This window comes from Passer montanus, unplaced genomic scaffold (assembly GCF_014805655.1).
Source record: "Passer montanus isolate IOZ18808 unplaced genomic scaffold, ASM1480565v1 scaffold60, whole genome shotgun sequence".
In the NCBI taxonomy this organism is placed as follows: Eukaryota; Metazoa; Chordata; class Aves; order Passeriformes; family Passeridae; genus Passer; species Passer montanus.
The window spans coordinates 1,075,908-1,094,905 of record NW_024371038.1 but is presented as its reverse complement, the minus strand read 5'-3'; the positions used below and the strand labels follow the sequence as shown (position 1 = coordinate 1,094,905).

The window sequence follows — 18,998 nt, the reverse complement described above, 5'->3', positions numbered from 1 at the left end:
GAGTTAGCCAGACTCACTTGGGGCTGAAATCTGACCAAATTCCCATTGGTTTCATTAGATTCAGCTCCACGATGGACTTGCATTAATTTCATTCAGACAGATGTTTTTTTCAACTCCTGTCCTAAGGAGCTATGCAAGTTGCTTACTGTGTTTTACTCAGAAGCAGCTGTGATGCTTTGCTGACAACATCACACTTGATGAAAATGAGCAGCAGCTAGCAGGTTGTAAAATTGCTGTTTAAAATACAACTTCTTGCTGATAACATGAACCTTGCTGGTCCTGGGCTACATCCCAGTAGTTCATAGGGTATGAAGTCTCCTACCATGAAACAGGGTATTTCAAGTGCACAAACATATTATCTTTTTAGTCTCTTATTCTTTGCCATCCTGTTTCTGTTCAATTCTGATAACTGCCCAGGACAGTCCAACACAGCCTGCCTCATCTGCTCATCATGCTCCACGCACAACCAATGTCACACAGATAAAATGTACCAGCTGAACTCATCAGCCAGTACCTAAAACAGAGAGCAGATGTCACTGTCAGGGTCAGGACAAATCATCTGTCTTCCCTGACTGTATTATTCTGTATATGTTGCTACCTGCTTTCCAATAGACATTTAAACCTGCCAGTTTTTATTAACTATAACAGCTACTTTTTTTTCTCCCTCCTTAAAGTTGTCTTTTTCCTTTCTTAATTTAACCTTGCTTCTATCAAGAGTTCATAATCCTGACTCTAAGTTAAGCTGAGCTACTTAAAATGACCAAAAAAGTGTTTCTGGCTAAAATTCTCAAAATAAATACTTCTGAATTTAGAATTCTGCTATTTTTATATATACAGCAGCCAACCATATCCCCCCTGGAAAGTGCACAGCTGTATCTCTAGAAAGGAAACATATTAAATGTTTCCAGTTATTGGATCAAAAATGTCAACTCACATGTCAGCTGCAATATAAAATGTTTTCTGAGAGCTTCACCATTCATAGCAGGCTGAGAAAGACACACACAAGTACCTGAGTGCATGCATGCACACACACACACATGTATGTGTACAAAACACATGCATCAATGACACTAGATGAGCTGATGTATGACTAATCTATGGCAATCACATCATTAAAAAACATGATTTGGGCTTAGTTGTTGCTAAAACAAAAAAACAACCCAAACAATGCTGGAGGGATTCAAAATTAGATAGACAAGGAAGCAGAGAAACCTTTGATTCAGAGGGAAATACAACAGAAACCACAGCGCCCAAGAAGTGTGGAGGGCTTCTGCCACTTGTCAAGTAGGGCATTAGAAATGAATTTCTACATTACATCTGACTGAAAAAGACAAGAGTTCAAGTTTTAATGACCTCATACTCCTGCAATGTTTTCAAATCCTCTAGACACACATACTTCCAGGTAGCAAAGCCCAGGCAAACTGGCGTGTGTTGTTTATGCAGAAGGGAGGAGGGAATTTGAAGAGTGTCCTTGTGAAAGAGGGTTGCTACACCCAGGCACACACCCATTTCCACATTTCTCTCCTGACAGTTTGGCCACCAGCTTGTGAACAAACTCAGCCACAAGTTCCTTACTTTGACTTCCTTCCTCCTTCCACCATCCACTAAGACAAGACAAAGTAACGTTACTCTTGAATCCAAAAGATCAGTGCAAATGATGAGCTTTCCCTCTCTTTTCTGATAAAATTTAGCTGCTACAATCAGAGGCATTCTCAATATAGTAACGACCAAAGAGCGTACTCTATAGAGGGGCAGCTGGATTACAGCAATCATCCAAAAAAGGAAGAGAACATCCTGAGATGAATGCAAGTCTGCCAATGCCAAGACATGTGCTGCTGCCTTATCAGCAGATCAGCTGATAAAAGAGCAGTTGTAACTGCTGACTGCTCCTTCAGCAAGGATGCTCACGAGTGCAGCATACAAATACAACAGTGGTCTCCAGTACTCACCAGCAATGAAACTCTCACATGGAGACCAAGAACCACTTACAGTCTTCGAGGTGATCCCCTTGGGCTCTCCAGGTGCCTGAGGTTGCATTTCCCAAATTTATAGCAACTACCGACCAGTGTTATTCTGGGAATTGAACACACATTGAAGATCCAAGTGAACATCACTAAATCAACTCCCTAATTATAGGGGCTAAACAAAAAGTAATTTAATGACCTTGTTATGTTATTAAAAAGAAGACAGACTTTCCCAAAAGGAATGAAAGTTACTTATTAAATCAGTCTGCCCATTCTTCCAATGGAGACTGCCCCTGCCAGTGGGCTAATGACAGCCACTTCCTCTGGGGAAACTGCTGTCCAAACTGAGCAGCACAGAGGTGATGGAACGGGACACGGGTGAGATCTCTTGGATCACATCTCCAAGCACCAAGTCCTCTCATTTGATGAAGAAGCCAATCAATTGCCTGTGTAAATTGTCCAAGGAAGAGGAGAGAGTAAAGCAGACTCTCCTCTGCAGTGCTCCACTCACCCTGCTGCTTATAAGCCAGTGATTGTTACAACCTCCAACATGCACATTTACAGTAATTGCATTTCCCACATGACTTTTGGGCCAAAAGCCATTCCTAGAAGAGAAGGAACTGCTGACTTGGAAGTAAAAAAACAGAATGAAGACAAAGTAAGGTAATATTTTTCTGGTCCTCCTCAGACTCAACCTTTAACTGTTGTACAATATTGCCATTAAAAAAAAAGATAAATAAATTTGCAGCTTTTGTCAGACTCACAGAAAATAAGACCCTCTGATTTTAAAATAACTGTCACTGTAAATTAAGTGTGATGATGGAAAGAGGATTTTTGAAGACAAAAGATCAATCAAATGCTGATTTTTAAAAAGAGGAAGAGTGAAAGGATTTGGCAGAATTTGAACATGCTGGAAAAAGCAGGGAAAAGAAGGAAGAGTTCATTCAGCAGTTAATTCCTGACACTGACAGCCTAATGAGACATTTTGCCAGGGTCACTTCTAACCAGGAGTGATGCATGGGGGGTTAAGTCCCTTTGTTACAGCTGTTGAATCTTGTCTTATAATTATATGGGCAAAAAATCTTCTACAACCTGATCAAGTGCAGCACGTTAGAACAAACTGGGACCAATAACACGTAGGGATGGGAGACAGCAGCAAGCAGTCAGAACAATTTTTTCTGGGTTGAGAAAGTGATCCTGATGGACAGGTACTGCCACAGATCCCATACTTTGCTGACAGGTGCCTTACACATGCTTTATATGTGGTACTTGTCCCTGTCTGGATGCAAAGAGAACATGCCATGTTGTGTATGTACAGCTTGAGAGGAGAGTGACTAGAGCTGATAAACAATTCCTATATATTTCATGCCCATCATGCCAAAACAGACATATTGAAATGCTTTGAAATCATTTTAGAAGCTTATGAAAGATTCTGATAGATATGCACTTCTGATATTAGGAGAGAGGAAGGACAGGGAAGACCTTGGCTGCAGCATGACTGTTCTTGTGCTGACCAACAGCAGGGCAGGGGAGTTCAGTGCTGCTTTATTCCTTAAAGCTGCATCCAGGAGAGGGGCACTCTCTAAATTGTGATTCAGTGTGAAAGCCAAGACCTTCATCACACTCACCCCCTGGATCAGCTGAGCAGTCAGATGCTGGCAGCTTAACCATCACCCAGGGCACGGGCAGGGCTTTGAAGGAAGAGGGACTCTCCCAGCTGCAGGCACATATAAGGGCATGATTTAAATTGGATTCCTGCATAGCTCTGCAACTCAGAGCTGCAGTACTGACATGGTATCCAGTAATGCCTATCAGTTGCTTCCTCATCTCAACAGCAGCTGTGTTTTCTGCAAGAGGAATGGTAGCTAAAAATAATCTGGCTTTGACTTCCTCTTTTAAACCCTTCACTCTCTTAGAAAGATTTTTTTGTTCTCCCAGAAACAGCAAAGAGAATGTAAGAGACAAAACCGGAACAGTCAACTGCACAAAGAGAAGAGCAGCATTAGAAAGCTCAGAGAACAGCAGGAAATGACAATAAAAATCAGAGACAGTAAAAAAATTGTCAGTTTTTACCAATATTTTCCAAATTCTTTTTTGCACTTGCAATAAGATTTTTGTTATGCCTTTACTTGTATGACTCAGTGGTGCTGAGCAAAGGGGAAATAAAATCTGGATGTTTCTGAATGCAATTCATTTGCTCATTAAACATATTAAAAGAAAGAACTTTGTTCAGTAGTCATCAAATGCACTCTCATGTCTGCACAGTAGAGATTTTTACTCCCTCTTGGTATAAGTACGTTTTACTTCCAATTCTGTCTTCCATAGGACCACAAAATGTAAATCCCATACCAAACATGCAAATGGAGAAAAAAAGAATATTCAGTTAATCCTTCAGTAACACAGCACTACGTATTCTCATCCAAAATAATTCTACACATACAGTGCTGGTTAGCATGTCCAGAGTGCTTTCATGATCCTTTTCAGAAACAGACCTAATTCCATATTAAAATACTTAGGAGTTTCACATATAATTTTTAAATTGCAGTCCAAAATTAGCCAGATATAGACTACAGCTCAAAAGTCCCCAAGGCAGGGTTGATGATCTCTATTTGAATCCAGTCTTCCAGCAAAGCCCTACTCCCAGCAGGTGTCTCTGGACATGACCAAACTATAAATAAAATCATAAACAGAATTCAGACCATGACTTACAAACCTGCTGCTAATAGACCAATACCTGAAGTAAGCTCAGTACAAGGAAGAGACAAAGAAATTATGAATACATCTCTGTCCTATTGTCTCAAATTCCAAATAAATACATTGTACCATGTAAAGGTTAGGAAGAATCCAAGAAAGCATGCTGCTGTATATATTTATGTAACAGAGCATGAGCTTCACCTATGGCATAGCTATTAGCATGGCTTTGTCCTTTCTCTCCCCTTTCTCCCTTTAATACCAGCAACCACAAGCATGAACAGCCACCTCACACCTGGCCAAGTCAAAGTGAAGACAGGGCCACTACCCAGGCAGGAGAGGGCAGGAGTTTCTCCTTCCTCTCCCTGAATCCTGTCCCCAACTTGGCAGAAGGGAGTACCCTTCTCCCTTCCCAGCTGCACCCCCTCACCATTTTCCCCCACACCATTTCCACTTTCACCACACTCTCATGCTTATTTGCTCCTTCCTTGTTCCTCAGCTCAGCATCACTGATGCAATCCCACATTCCCCATTTCTGGGGTCATGGCAAAGCTCTCTGGGCCAGAGATGATGGTGAGCCCAGACAGGGTTTAGCACCATCCTTGAGCTGTCTCTCAGACATTCTGGGGTAAATGGACCCACCCTGTGCACCAGGGCCAGCACAGCAGCTCCGCACCACTGACAGCTCCAGACACGGGTAAGGGAAACACAGATGTTACTGGTGAACTGTGGCCAGGGCTTCTCCTTCAGCAGTATGTAACACCAGAGAAGAAAGAACAAAAATAATTAAATCTTTAAATATTATGGTAGGTAATGTTAAAAGCAATCACAAGAACATAGAATCTTAAGTAGATTTTGGTACCTTTTTAATAGGAAAATGGAGAAAAGGAGCTCCAGTATACCATAACAGAGAAAGTAAAAGATCTGTAAAGTAAACTGAATCCAAACATAAGCAATGTTTTATTGGGATATAGCAAGCAACCTATCAAATAGGGAACCAGTACAAACAGATTGAACATGACTCTCTTTTAACAGAGATGTAGGATGACAAGACAGCTTCTTTCAGTTCTTAAAACAAGTATTCAAAGTGTTAAGCATTAAAAAAAATCAATCATTACAACACCAAAGACAGACAATATTAAAAATGTGCAGAATTTTACTTTTTACAAATTTCTGCATAATGTTAGAAAACAATCATAAATTAAAAAAGGAATAAAATGAAGCTTTTTTTGTTTGCAAAGCAACATAAACCCTTAAAAACCAACTATATTTTACATAGGACTACTATTAAAAACAGGTGAAAAGCTGAAAATTTAAAGGACAGCAAAAAAATACACAACTCAGTTTCACCTGTCAGCAACACCTTCTGCTATGGAAGGAGTTATGTTAGTTCTATGTACAGCTTTAAACATTGCAGCATACCACGAGTAAACCTTAATAAGGTTAAAATAGGACCCTCTGCAAAAAAGGGTGACTTGGCAAGTGTCAGGCCCATCCTGAAATTATAAGTAGTAATAATTTTAGTAGGTCTTTAGTGCAAACCAAAGCCTACTTTAATTGGTTCCTTTCTCTAAGGATGCATGTAAACTTTGGGGTTGTTTGTGTTTAACTTTTTGGTATCTTAATTAATAAAATCAAGAACATGTCTGGCTCAAAAATGAGAATGACATACCTCCCTTTTGTTCTGGATACAGTGATGTAGCTATCTCAACATGCTCATTGACACTTCCTAAAAGAGAAAATCATTATGTACTATGTAAAAAATACACACCACCTCTCTCAGCTCAGACTCAGCATATAGTATATTGCCAGCTCTATCCAATAGGATATATATTCTAATTTGGTTTAAACTCTTAATAGATATATTCTCTCTTTACAAAGTTCCATCACATGAAACCAAATTGCTTATTTTTCCTTTGAGGCACAGCATGACCCCAATTAGACAATTAGCTATAAAGAGTTGTTCTTTAGATGTTGTGTCTGTAGAGGTTTTACGTGATATTCATAGATTTTCAGCGCAGGCCCCAGTTTTAATGAAAGTCCAGTCAGTACATCATTTCTTGTCATCAACAGTAATGATTTGCCATCAATTTCCTATAAGAAGAATTAAAGAATTGATAAAGACAAGTATACAAATCTAACAGAGGAGAACAGTCATGCAACAAATGGAATACTACTATAGAGGATCAGTGAGGAAAACAGTAGTCTTGATTTTCCTGAAACCATGTTCACAGCTGCTAGATTCTGCTTGCTGTCTGCTTTTCAAGTGCTCACCTGTGCTGACTAAGGCATAAATACTATTTAGGCAAGCACAAAATCCAAATGCGCTTAATTTCAAAATTCCCTCCTTGTAAACCTTTTTCTAATTAATAGGTACAAGTGAAGAATGCCTAATTATCAGCCATTTAGGGAAGGATACTCCTAAGAATGAAGCTTATGAAGTGCCTTTCAGAAGAATTACTATTGACAGCAATATGCAAGTTTAAACTAGTGAATATCTGCTAATAACTTCAGGTGCCTTCTTTAAAAGGCAAACCTTCCCATACATCCTGTGGGGGGAAAAAAAGGAAAAGACTCTTGCAATCAGAAATTTTGGAAGGGCCTAACTGGAGCTTGACACACTGAGAGAACTTCTCTTCCTCTACTTTCAAGGGAAGACGAGAAAAGCAGCAACTTGCCACTTTAGATCTCAACAACCCCTACACTTTCCTGCTTAAAATAGCTCTTGTAAATCACAGATATGGTGGGATTTCTTTTCCTCTCCGACCTTGACTTTCTGACCTGTTTAGATTAGAAATCCTGTAGGCTTTGGATTTTTTTTCCATCTTAAAACCTTGACATATGCTTGAAAACTCCCTCTAAATAATTTTCAAAGTCAAAATGGAAGAGAAAGAATCCACATCTCTCCACTACCTACTATTATCTTGGAAATATCAGAGATCCCATCCTTGATTACAATGCAACATGAAAAGAAGACTTCTATTAGAGCTCAGCAGGAATTTGTCAAGACTGATCTCTTAAAACTTGATAAAGTTTATAAATACAAAATACATGGACAAACCACAACATAGTCAAAGATCAGCTGAAAGTGGTATTTTTAAAAAATATCCCCAAGATGTATACAACTATTAATCCCTCAGGGGAGCACAGAGTAACAGTAATTCTAAAAGAAAAAAGTTTCCAATAACTTTTTACCCAATTATAGCAGGTGCCTCTTTCCAATTACTGTTGAGAATGTAAATGGTTAAAACCAGTTTCTATCCTCTCTTTTCCATTCGTCACAATTCTTTCTGTGGGAATTTTGACACCAGTGATTGTTTTGCTCATTGCTATGACCGATCTGAAGTTGCTTTTTCTGCTGCTGTTCAACGATGCTATGGAGGAAGAACAGCCTCCAGCTTGGTAGGATCCAAATGGAGTAAATCCAGTACCTGGAATAGGAGAAACTCCAAGAATAGGAAAAAAGCATCTATTCCTTTCCCTTCTTCTTCCACAGGGTTCCCTGTGTTTTCTATAAATGCTGGTAACTACTAAGACTTCCACTGAATAGAAAACTGATTCTTCAAACACATCTGTGTAGGAATGAGTGACTACATATTCAGAGTTCATGTTTTCTATCTTTGTGTGAATTGTAAGCTTTACCTCTTTCACTTCCTTTAAGTTTTCCATATTTACCTGCTTCTGCAGAACTGTCACACCCTTTTTTTGCACCAGGTAAGATTTTGTATGCTCTGGTGTCTTCTCTGATCTTTTTTTCTGCTACTTCTCTATTTACTGGATTTTTTTCAGGGTGCAATTTCAATGCTAGCTCTCAGCATGTCTTTTTAATGTTAACTGCAGAGAGGCTTCTCTGCACAACTCAAGCAAACTAATTCCCCACTGTGCCAAGATGACCTCAACACCAATATCACACTGTCTTCAGCAAACAACCAGGAGACTGGTTAAGCTTCAAGTCCTCCTACCACCCCTTCTGCTCTAAGTGACTGAGAAGTGCAAAGTTTTACAGTAAGTCAATACGAGAGCACAGCAGCCAACACACTCATGGGCTCCTCCCTGTTGTGGCTCTGCCAGAGAGCAGCAATGGACACCAGCTGATGTCAAACTCCAGTTTCCATTCTGGTAGGGCATTGCAGTGAGGCCAACAAACCAGACTGGGTCACCTGGGCATATCTGGCTATCACAACAAAATGGTCAAGAAGCCACATGGGCCATAACAAAGGTCAGAGCACAAGCACATCTTGAGACCTTGTAAACAGCTTCAGTCTTAGAGTGAGCCACAGTCCCCTGTGCTTCCAGGGCTCCTACAGAAAGCTCAGCCACAAACTGGCAGGCTGTATTTCTCTGGAAGTGTCCACGCCCTCATCCTGCAACTGCTCTCCTCCCTCTTCAGGTATCCTCTGTCCCCAACTTCTTGGCTTGTCTGATTTGCTTGCTGATGTTATGGATTTCTGTTACTGGGCAACATCCTTCAGTTGAATCTGTTTTCATCAGTGAGCTCTTTTGATTTGCTGACATCAGTGGAACTCCAAGAAGGAATAACAGATAATCATCATACAAGCATCACTTCTTACCAGCACTTACAATAGTTTTAATAAAACATTCTGCAGCCCTTAAAATGCCTTCTAATTATCCTTAAAGTATTGTATGAAAAATTCAGGTCTTAAAGATCTTTTGAGCCACTTGTTTTAGGTGAGTCCAGATGTATTCAGATTCATCAAAAGAAAGCGTGGACCCAGTTATTGTTGTGTAAAAGCTCAGTGTAACAATAGATGTCATGATTACATTCTGGGCTAAGGATATTTTGTAAGGAAACCATTGTGCTGCCCCTATTGAAGCAGTTCAGTGGAAAACAACTTCCCAGTGTTGTAGGTGAAACTGAATACTTTCCTTTACTGCTAACAAACTCATTCCTCTTCCAGTACATATTCAGGGCAGTAGATCAAATGAAACTAGGTTTCTAGGGCCCAGGCAACTGCAAATGACAGAGGAAAATAGAGATGGCCAGAACTGCAGCTGCATGCCTGGTGCTCTACAGACACAGGACGGCTAAGGGTTCAAAATGAACCTGTCTGCACTGCCATACCTGGGAGATCCTGACAAAAAATACTGTAAGAACACAGTTAGAGTTAGTGGTAGCAGTGTAGAAGAAACTGAACAGCACCACTGATAAGAAGTTAGGGACAGGACTGTTTATAGGGCTGTTCTTGGTGCAGACAGGGAATAGGCTGGCAAACCTGGCACGTAGAGCCAGGCACTTGGTGCTCCTCATTCTGCTAATGGGAAGGAGGAGAAAGGAAGTGGCAATGACTTCTGCTGCAATTATCCATCCCTCAGTTCCTGGCCACATCCTGGTGGCAGCTGCAGCCTCTCTCTCCAAGGTTTTAGCATAAAGTGAAGTTGGCAGCCACATTTCTGCACACGGCTGTCCCAGCAGAGTCCTCAGTTACTCTACTTAAACCACTTATCCTCATTGCAAAATACTAATAAAGCCTATAAGGCTGCTGTTGCAAACTGATTTGCCAAAACTCAGAAATTACCCTCACCTTTCTGCTGCAAAATCAGTAGTAATTACTTCAATACTATTGTCAAGCCAGCTGTGAGGCAAAGAGGTCAAGATATTTGATGGAAGTCAGAGGTATCTGTCAGTATAAGGAAAAGACTCCCAGAGACCACAATTACTTTGCCTATGTAGTTTTTTTAAACCACATGTCCAGGGCTTTTGTGACATGGAGCCTGGTATTAAGGAATGGACACACTCAAACATTTTCCTTTTTAGCCTGTTCACTCATCTTCAAATTCTGAAAAATTAGCAGCAGCTGCAGAAAGAACCTTCTCTGCAACCTGCCAGAGAATCACCCAACGCCAAGCTTTTCACCCTCAAGAACAAAGAACTAAATTTAGATACTTTGTTATATGCATCAGTTACGATGAGATCGGATTTCACAGCCGTGGTGCTGAAGGTCAGCAACACTAACCTGACCAGCCATGATGTTATTTCACCTGCAAGGTACAATCTCCCTGCAAAGCTGCCAATAACCTGCACCAGCTCAGTACCTTGGAAGGTCGAGCCATCTATTTTGATAACTAATTACAAGTGTGGGTGACTAATTTCCTGGTAGTCACACACAAGCCTACAGACTTATCTGAGGAGGTGCTGAACTGCCAATCTGATGGAAGCTACTTCTCTATGGAACAGGTGGGCTGCAGGCCAAGTACACTGACTTCTCAATTCTGCCCCACTAACACACAGCCCCAGCTGCTGGCAGGTGAGTTACAATGGGCCACCTGACTGTTAAGCTCTTTGCTGATCTAATCTACCAAAAGAAGCCTTCCATTAGTATCAGCAGATACAAGGCCCAGAAACAAAGACTCAACCTGTTTCTCAGACTGAGTCCTACAAACACGCTGCTCCTCTGCCAACTTACTGTCAACTTGTCCTTTTCATATTCACTTGTACTGCCAAGTTCAATGCAACACAGCAGCCCCTTTTTCACCCTATGCCTTCACACTCATGTTGTTGCTTAGAAGCCCCAGGTTTCATAAGTGCTCATGAGTGCAATTACACAATACACTAAGAAAGATGGGAATTCACATTTTAAACACCATTCACATTTTAAATAACAAGACAGTGAAACTGAGTGGGTTGTACAGGGAGACTGAGCTCAAGCCAGAAAATTTATTAAGATTTCTCACCTTTCTGAATTCTATCTTAAACAAACTCCAACTAATTACCCACAGCTTGCAGAACAATATTATTACTCAGAGATCACAGTCCCATGCATTGTCACCCAATAACAGACTCAAATCCCACCATTAATGTGGGATTTTCTCTCCCATTTTACAGTATATAACCAGGCCCACAGTAAAAATTTGCAGTGTGAGAAACTGATAGCAGTCAAAAGGCGTTTGCTAACAGATTTACCTGTTCCTGAAAAGCATTGGCTTGTTCTTCAAATCCAGCTGTTCTGAAATAATTCACAACATCAGTAACAGCCCAGTCAGCAGGATCCAGAGGTCTCCCATTCTCTAGTGAACTGCAAAGTGCAAACGCAGACAAGTAATCACTAAAGGTGTGCAGAACATCTGCTGCTGCTTTGTGCATGCCTCATGTAGGTCCCCCTCCTTCCTTCTTTCTGCAGGAAAAGTGTTCTTTGATACATCTCCCCCACTCCAATACAGAACAGTGTCACCTGTTCTTTTACATTCCGAAGACCTGATGCTGGGGAAAACTGAGACCCCTCTCCTTTCAGAAAAGAAGAAAGTATATGAATCTTCACATCAGCCAGAGGTAATCAGTTAGGATCTTCCTACAAGTGTGCTGTCTTGGCTGCTGGAGAATGAGAACTGCCATAAGTGGGGTACCAAACTCCTGCCTTTCAAGCCTGCAGCTTGCTTTCAGCTACCAAGTACTTAAAGAATTATATGTGGATTATCCTTTACACAGATGAGACTGTCCTTGTAACACGGGTAGAAATTACTGGTAGGCATCTTTACCTTGTAAAACAGCAACAACAAATCAATTAGAAACAAACAGAACTCCCCAACCAAAACAAAGTCACCAAATGATTGCACTAATTCTCAATATAGAAAATTTCCCAAAACTGTTGTCAGACTCATCTTTGGACAAATCTATGGACTTTTTAAATAGCTGTGCATCTGAGAAAACATCTGTTAAACACAATCATAATTAATTCCTTCTGTGATTAACCTCGGGCAATTGTTTTCCACAGTAGCAAAACCAACAAAACATTCATATTACTATCCTTATCCTGAATTTATTTTCCTCAAACTGTAATCACTCTATCACAAGGATAACCTTGGTGTATCTGAAAATTTTTGAAAAAAAAAGCCACATAGGGAGCTTGACTGCCTTTTCTACTGAAATTTATGAGGATGAACAGCAAGGTATCAAAGAGACAGCTGCTTTAACATGTTTCCCCAACCAGAAGTCCTGAAGATAATGCCAAAAATTTTCCATCTTTATATTTGCTTAACCATAATGCTAATAAAGTAATATTGAAAATGTACAGATTAGGACAGGTGTCAGAATCCTGTCCATTTTCTGGTCTGAAGCTTAGAGGCAGGACTTTGATTTCAACAGCACCAGCTGGAAAAGAAATGCAGATTATACTCCCATGACAATGTTTTTGTCCTGTCCTCCAATTTATTTTTTTTTTCCAACTGTCAGCATCTCTGCCTTGCCTGGACTTGTATGTTTTTCAGCAAAGTAACAGGGCGAATAAAGGGCACACCATCTTTCAAAGCATCTAAATGTAATCTCTACATAGAGTGCCTCCCATTGCTGTTTCTACAACATTCTTATTTCTACAACTATCTGAGTCCTGGGAAGAAGGACTCATTTTTGCATGTCCCCAGACTCTTGAAACGTGTCTGTCAATAAGGCAACAAAATCTGGCCACAGGGATCATCTGCAGTCTGTGCTACACTGGGCCTTCTAAAAGCAGGTTTTTTCATTTATCACAGACCTCTGAGCAATGAGAAACAGTTTCTTACATTTGCTCATCACAGGATAACTTACTTCATGAATGGCTTCATTGATTGTGATTACACAGAAAGCAACACTCAGCAAAATTGAAAATGAGACTATCTGGCCTTATCAGAACAGCACTTTTTTCCTGTGTATTTTTTTTTTTTAAATCAAAGAATGCCTTCCAAATAAGATTCTTTGGAATCTTATTTGTGCACATTCTGAGACTTAAGAAGTAAAATGTGAAAACTGCCACACAAACTCTGCATGTATTTATAAAAGCAGCATTTGAGGAATTTAAATCTCTGCATTTTCCTTAGGACACAGACTGTCACTTTCAACTACTCATTTTTTACTAAAAAAATAAATAAACAAAATGCCAACCACTTAGTTAAAAAAAAGCCTAAACTGAATTTAACCCTTAAACAGCAAATAAAAGGTTCAGCCTGTAAAAATATCACCTAACTGTAATTTGCTTACTTCTCCAAACACTTTAATTTCAAATTAAATATGGTCCCAAACCCTCCTTCCACCATTTTTTATCTCAGCCCAAGTGCTTTAGTTTTTCTTGTAGCTCCTCTTTTATCACTAGGGAACTACATCTTGGACCAGGTCCAGCCCCATCCAGGATGCAACTGCAATGACTTAGGGGCTCTACCTCAGCCATTAATTAATCACAGGAATTAATTGCAAGTTCCTGCCTCAAGGAATAGCATCATGCTGGACCTCAAGTGGAGCAAATTTCCACAGCTACAGCTGCAGAAGACTGGAAGGCATGAGGCAGACTGCTGGAGGCTGGCTGGATTTTAACCCATCTACCCACACAGATGCTCATTTTGCTTGTAGACTTTGTTAGTCTCCTCCTCACAGTGCTGCTGACATGGCTCCATTCTTTAGTCAAGACAAGGAATATATAACATCCACGGCTTAGCCGTACCCTGGCTTACACCACACATCCTGGATGCTTTAAAATCTTACGAGGACTGGCATTTTAGGCTTTGAAACTAAATACTAGATGCACTAACAATGAATAAAAATTAGGCTCATCTGTTTTTCACCACTGTCCCTGTGCCTTTATTGCCATCATGTGGCAGAAGCAGCAAGGTCTGAAAGGATACAGCTGAGCACAAACAGATTTTATCCAACCTATTTATAAGCACTTCAGGAAAGTGTCAAATACTTCCTTTGTAGATATGCCCACATACATACAATATACATTCATCTAGAAACCACAGCCCCACAGTTTAAATACAATTTCCATCCACTCTAAAAAGCCACCTTAGCAATCAGTGGTTGAGTCTTTATCACCCAAGCCTTAGGGAAAATGATTAAACGTAAACTGTGTCTGCTTTGACTGTCTCTTTCTCCTCCTACCCCAGAGTGCTCATTGTAGAAACCAGCCTGTCAAAGGGAAGGTGGTTTCTAAGGGACACATGATAATTATTCATAGTCACTGAATAGAAGAATGCTCTTTATGTTGGTGTGGTGTAGCCAGCATCTCAAGTAAAGGGGGAGGATGATGATTTTAATGGCTGCCATCAGATCTTTTGATGCTTTTCATAATCAGGTGTTTTATCAGTAGCCTGAAGTGACCATTATTATTTATCTCACTCTAGTGCCTGGTAGCCTACACACTGTCACGTTTTCTTGGACAGCTTATGTAAGGGAGACCTGAAAGAGAATGAGGTGCAGCTGCACAAAGTGTTGCAGCTTGACAACAGACTAAGAGCTCACTCTAGTACCTTTCCTTATGGTCTTTTTTTCCTTTAATATTTATACATATGTGTACATCTCTCTCACCATGGTTTCTGTAATCCAAAAGCAGCAAGGCCAGATTTTTCCACAGAGAATTTCACTTCTCGGACCATAACATCATTCAGAATTGCTAGTCCTAATTAAAGAATTTCTGACCTTAAATGAATGCTTACAAAAAGCTTTCTGTGCCTTAGCCTGTATTTACCACACAAAAGAAAGCTGTAGAGCAGTACATACCGTGTCTCTGCCATATTCCCACTCTGTGTCTGAAATAAAACGCCAGCAACTTCAGGCTTCTCCAACAAACAGCTTAAAGTATCTGTTTCAGAAGGGAACTGACACCTAAATCTTTTACTGTTACTACTTCTCAGCCCTAGACAGGTGGGCTGTCAGCAGAGAAGGGCACAGAGAGGCAACTTCCACACAGGACACTTCTCTCATTAGGCACTGGTTCACAAAAGCCACTAACAGACAGGTGAGCAGAGGCACAATATTGGCTACAGTGCTACCACCTGCTTTCATGTCTGCTCGAGAGGAAAAGAAAAAACATACCCCTAACTTAAGTTACTAGCTTCTACATCTCTTCATTGCTATACAGTCCTACCACATATCACTTTTAATCAGCTCAGTGCCCTGGACTCTTCTATTTCAAAGCTGAAACACAACAGAAGTCATTAAGAACAGGGAGGATTTGAAATGCGCAAAGATGGAGTGGCCGCTATTGCCAACCACATTAGTTCAAAGGAAAACTACATTCAAAACCCATGTGCTGTTTATGTAAAAGGAACACTTACTTTTTGACATCCAGAGAGCCATTTTCCTTGTTTTCCATGTCAACAGTTAGCATGGGGAGGACAGAAGTTTTACTTCAGCAACTGATCGATAGGGAGGGAAAAAAAAGCTGTGTTTAATAACTGGTAGTATGACCAGTGCAGTGTAATGTAACAGAATCAAGCATTCTACAGGGACACATGCATTTTCCACTTGAGAGCAACAGTGCTGTCAAAGACTGATTTCCTTGGAAGCCTGGCAAAGCTGATAGTAGCTAAAGAACTAGAAAAGAAAGTTGATCTGTGCTTCAAACACAAGAAATAATTCTTGCCTGAAAATCAAGGAAAGTAATACTACATTTAATCCTTTTCACAAGTGTTAAAATTTTGATCAAACGATGTATTCATATACATGGAGACTGACGTGCAATATATAGCTGTGTATCAAGAGAGCTTGATAGGTTTTCAGTCATCCTGTGATACAGAGGATCCAAACAGATGGAAGATCTTTAGAAAGGTTTGGAAATCCATAGCCTTGTTTTACAAATGTGGACTTGGATACAAATGAGCATGTCACTTATGCCCATTGTGCAAATAAAGCTCATAAACAGTTACTAATTGAGCCCCAAACTCCTGAGGCCTAAATCAGTATGTCATCCATAAGACCTCCCTTCCTGCACTAGAGCAGCTTCTTCTATAGGTATGCTACACTGAACTCCAAAAAGGAAAGGAGCACATGAAGGACACAGGAGAAAATCCAGTTTGCTTCCTTCCTTGCAGCATGCTGGAGTACTTGCACCACATATCTTTTTCCATCACTCCACAGAACATGCAGAAATAACCCAAGCCTTTCCTTTCTGTTCTCAAGTAAGCCATTTCTATTTCAGAGAGCACCAGAGAACGGACCAAGGACTCAGGATGTTCTTGCTGTAGCATTAATGGACGCCAGTGAAATGTCTCAAAGCTCTGGGATACAGAACAGGGAAATCATGCTCTTCAGCTAAAACTTGGCAAAAACAGAGAATAGCAATTAATATTGCTGTGGGGGAAAAAACGGAAAAAAGAAAAAAAAAAGAAGACCCTTTATTACACACGTAGAAGCGAGTAAAGCACCAAGAACACAGTTACAAACTAATCGAAAAGATGCTTCTTGCTGCACCGCTGACCAAACAACTCCACGAATTCCCTGAAATCACTTCTCGGTTCACCTGAGGTGACTGCAGACGACACCCGCACCAGCCTACCTGCGGAACGCCCCGCGCCGCGGCCGCGCACGGCCCGGACCGCCGGGCTCGGGGCGGGCACCTCCCGCGGAGCCCCCGGGCCCGGGCGGCGGGGGCTGAGGGGCTCCGCCGGGCTGTGACACGCGCTCGGCACCTCACGGGCACCCGCTCGCACTGCACCTCATTGTCAGTTCTGGCTGGGGGCGAGGGAAGCAAGGCAGAAAAACCTACCTACGAGCAACTAAACCAGCGCATGGCTACCGGCTGCTGCGGAGCGGCGGAGCCCGCGGCCCCCGCCCCCCGGCGGCAGCGGGTGCTCCGCGGCGGCTCCGAGTGATCCGGGGCCGCGGGGCCGGGGCCGACAGCGGGCGGGCACCGAGCGGGGCACCGAGCGGCTTACCCCGGCGGCGCTTACCTGCTGGGGGCCCTGGACAGCGCCGGGGGGCCGGTATGGGCGGACCTGCCGGCGGCACACGGCCGGAGAGCAGCGCTCCGAGCTCGGTTCGTGACTTGAGGTTCTTGGGGCCTCCTTGTGGACATTTCTGCTCCTCCTAACAAGCGGGGTGTTCCAGGTAACGGACAGGAAACAAATCCCTAGTTGTTGAAGGATGCAGTATCAAGGCGAGGAAATTTTATACAAGGTAGGAAGTAGGAGTCTCCAGATGTTGGCAGATTGATAAAGTTAGAAAAATTAATTCCTAGAATGAGTTCGTCAACACGTTTGTGAGTAGCAGACACTAGGCTTTCTGTGGAACTCCTGCAGCTGCAGGCTCGGGGTGATGGGGAAAGAGGAGTGACCCAGGACAGCACAACCGAGTCACCCCCACCGTGCCACCGGCCGCCCTGGGAAAAGAGAGGACATGGAGGCACTGAGTCTGCAGACCTTACTCGTCTAAGCTCCAGACTTTGTTTCACAAGGAGACCATACCCACGGGATTTACTGTACGGAGAGAATCAACTCAAAGAGCTTACAAATTACTGAGTGTCCCACTGGCAATAAAATCTCACCCACAGAGTTTAATACAAAAGTTGTCAAGTTTTTCTGGCAACAACACTTTTTATGCTATTTTTTAATCTCTTCACTATCTCTTCAGTATTTCCTTGATTGCTGATGTTTTCTAATGGCATGTAGGCATTACCTATATGCACTGTCAGTGCAAGGGAAATCAAGCAAGGACTATCAACACACCCTGTTTCCCCACACATGGGCTTTCTAGCCAAGGCTGCATCCCAGCCACTAATCGGGTGTTGTGACCTTTTGATTATCCATAACAGGCTGGGTTACATCAAATTTGTGGGATGTTTTACTTAAAAAAATTCCTTCTGAGCCAAGCTACTCAAATTACACGCCTGCTCTTTGCTGCAAGGCAAGGGGGGACATCACAAATTACCCGGGGATTTGCACAGAACCTACTGGTGACTCTGGCCTGATTTCTGCAGAGCTCTGGCACGAGTGCCCAGCTGGCATGGACAGACAGAGCTTGCTCGGGCACCAGAGTGGGCACCTGGGGCTGTCCCAGGCACTTTGCATCCTTCTCACTCCCAGACAAAGTTACTGCACCCTGGCTCATGGAGATCCAGCTCATGTAACTGCTAACTGGGCACGGTTACAAGCACTAAAATTACCAGCAGAGTGGACTTTCGGGCAAAGGACTGTAGACACAACTTCCCAAATCACTTCATTTTGTCTTACTTATGTGCTGTCAGATAAATAACCAGAGCTTGCAGGAGCTTTGCGAGTAATGGCACTCAAATATTGACAGAAGCATTGAGAACAGAGGGCAGTAACAGTCCTCACTGGTTTGGGATTTAAATAAATGCAGATAAACAAAGTAAATAGAGGATTAAGTGTACTGTGCCCTAAACAAAACCCTCTTTACTTCCCATCCCAAAGTGTACTGTAAAATGTGGCATATTTGTGTTGGACAGGTGAGCCAAGCAAGGCAATTCTTGTCTGTCTCTAAAGTTATAACCATTCTAAATTATGCCATAATGAGTTTTCTGCATCAGCTGGTTTCTAACTTTGGTAATGAACTGACATTTGAGGATACAAATATAAACGAGCTATTTTACTCACACTCTCCCTTTCATCATGTTCTTCAGCTAA

The 18,998-nt window shown here is 41.8% G+C and overlaps 1 protein-coding gene across 3 annotated transcripts; it reads right to left on the bottom strand.

Annotated features, from left to right (window-relative positions):
- Window positions 1-5,593: 5,593 nt before the first annotated feature.
- SAMD13 (sterile alpha motif domain containing 13) lies at window positions 5,594-17,466 on the bottom strand. 3 transcript variants are annotated; one of them, XM_039727059.1, is made up of 4 exons: window positions 17,123-17,235; window positions 15,693-15,773; window positions 11,578-11,689; window positions 5,594-6,749 (listed from the first exon to the last, which is right to left on the bottom strand). In XM_039727059.1, the coding sequence occupies exons 2-4, from the start codon at window positions 15,743-15,745 to the stop codon at window positions 6,606-6,608; spliced, it is 309 nt and encodes a 102-aa protein (XP_039582993.1). In that variant the 5' UTR covers window positions 15,746-15,773; window positions 17,123-17,235; the 3' UTR covers window positions 5,594-6,605. The 3 variants fall into 3 exon arrangements, with proteins under 3 accessions (XP_039582993.1, XP_039582994.1, XP_039582995.1); XM_039727060.1 differs by lacking the exon at window positions 17,123-17,235 and adding an exon at window positions 17,307-17,466 and having other exon boundaries at window positions 6,510-6,749; XM_039727061.1 differs by lacking the exon at window positions 17,123-17,235 and adding an exon at window positions 16,913-17,116 and having other exon boundaries at window positions 6,510-6,749.
- Between the last annotated feature and the right edge of the window lie 1,532 nt (window positions 17,467-18,998).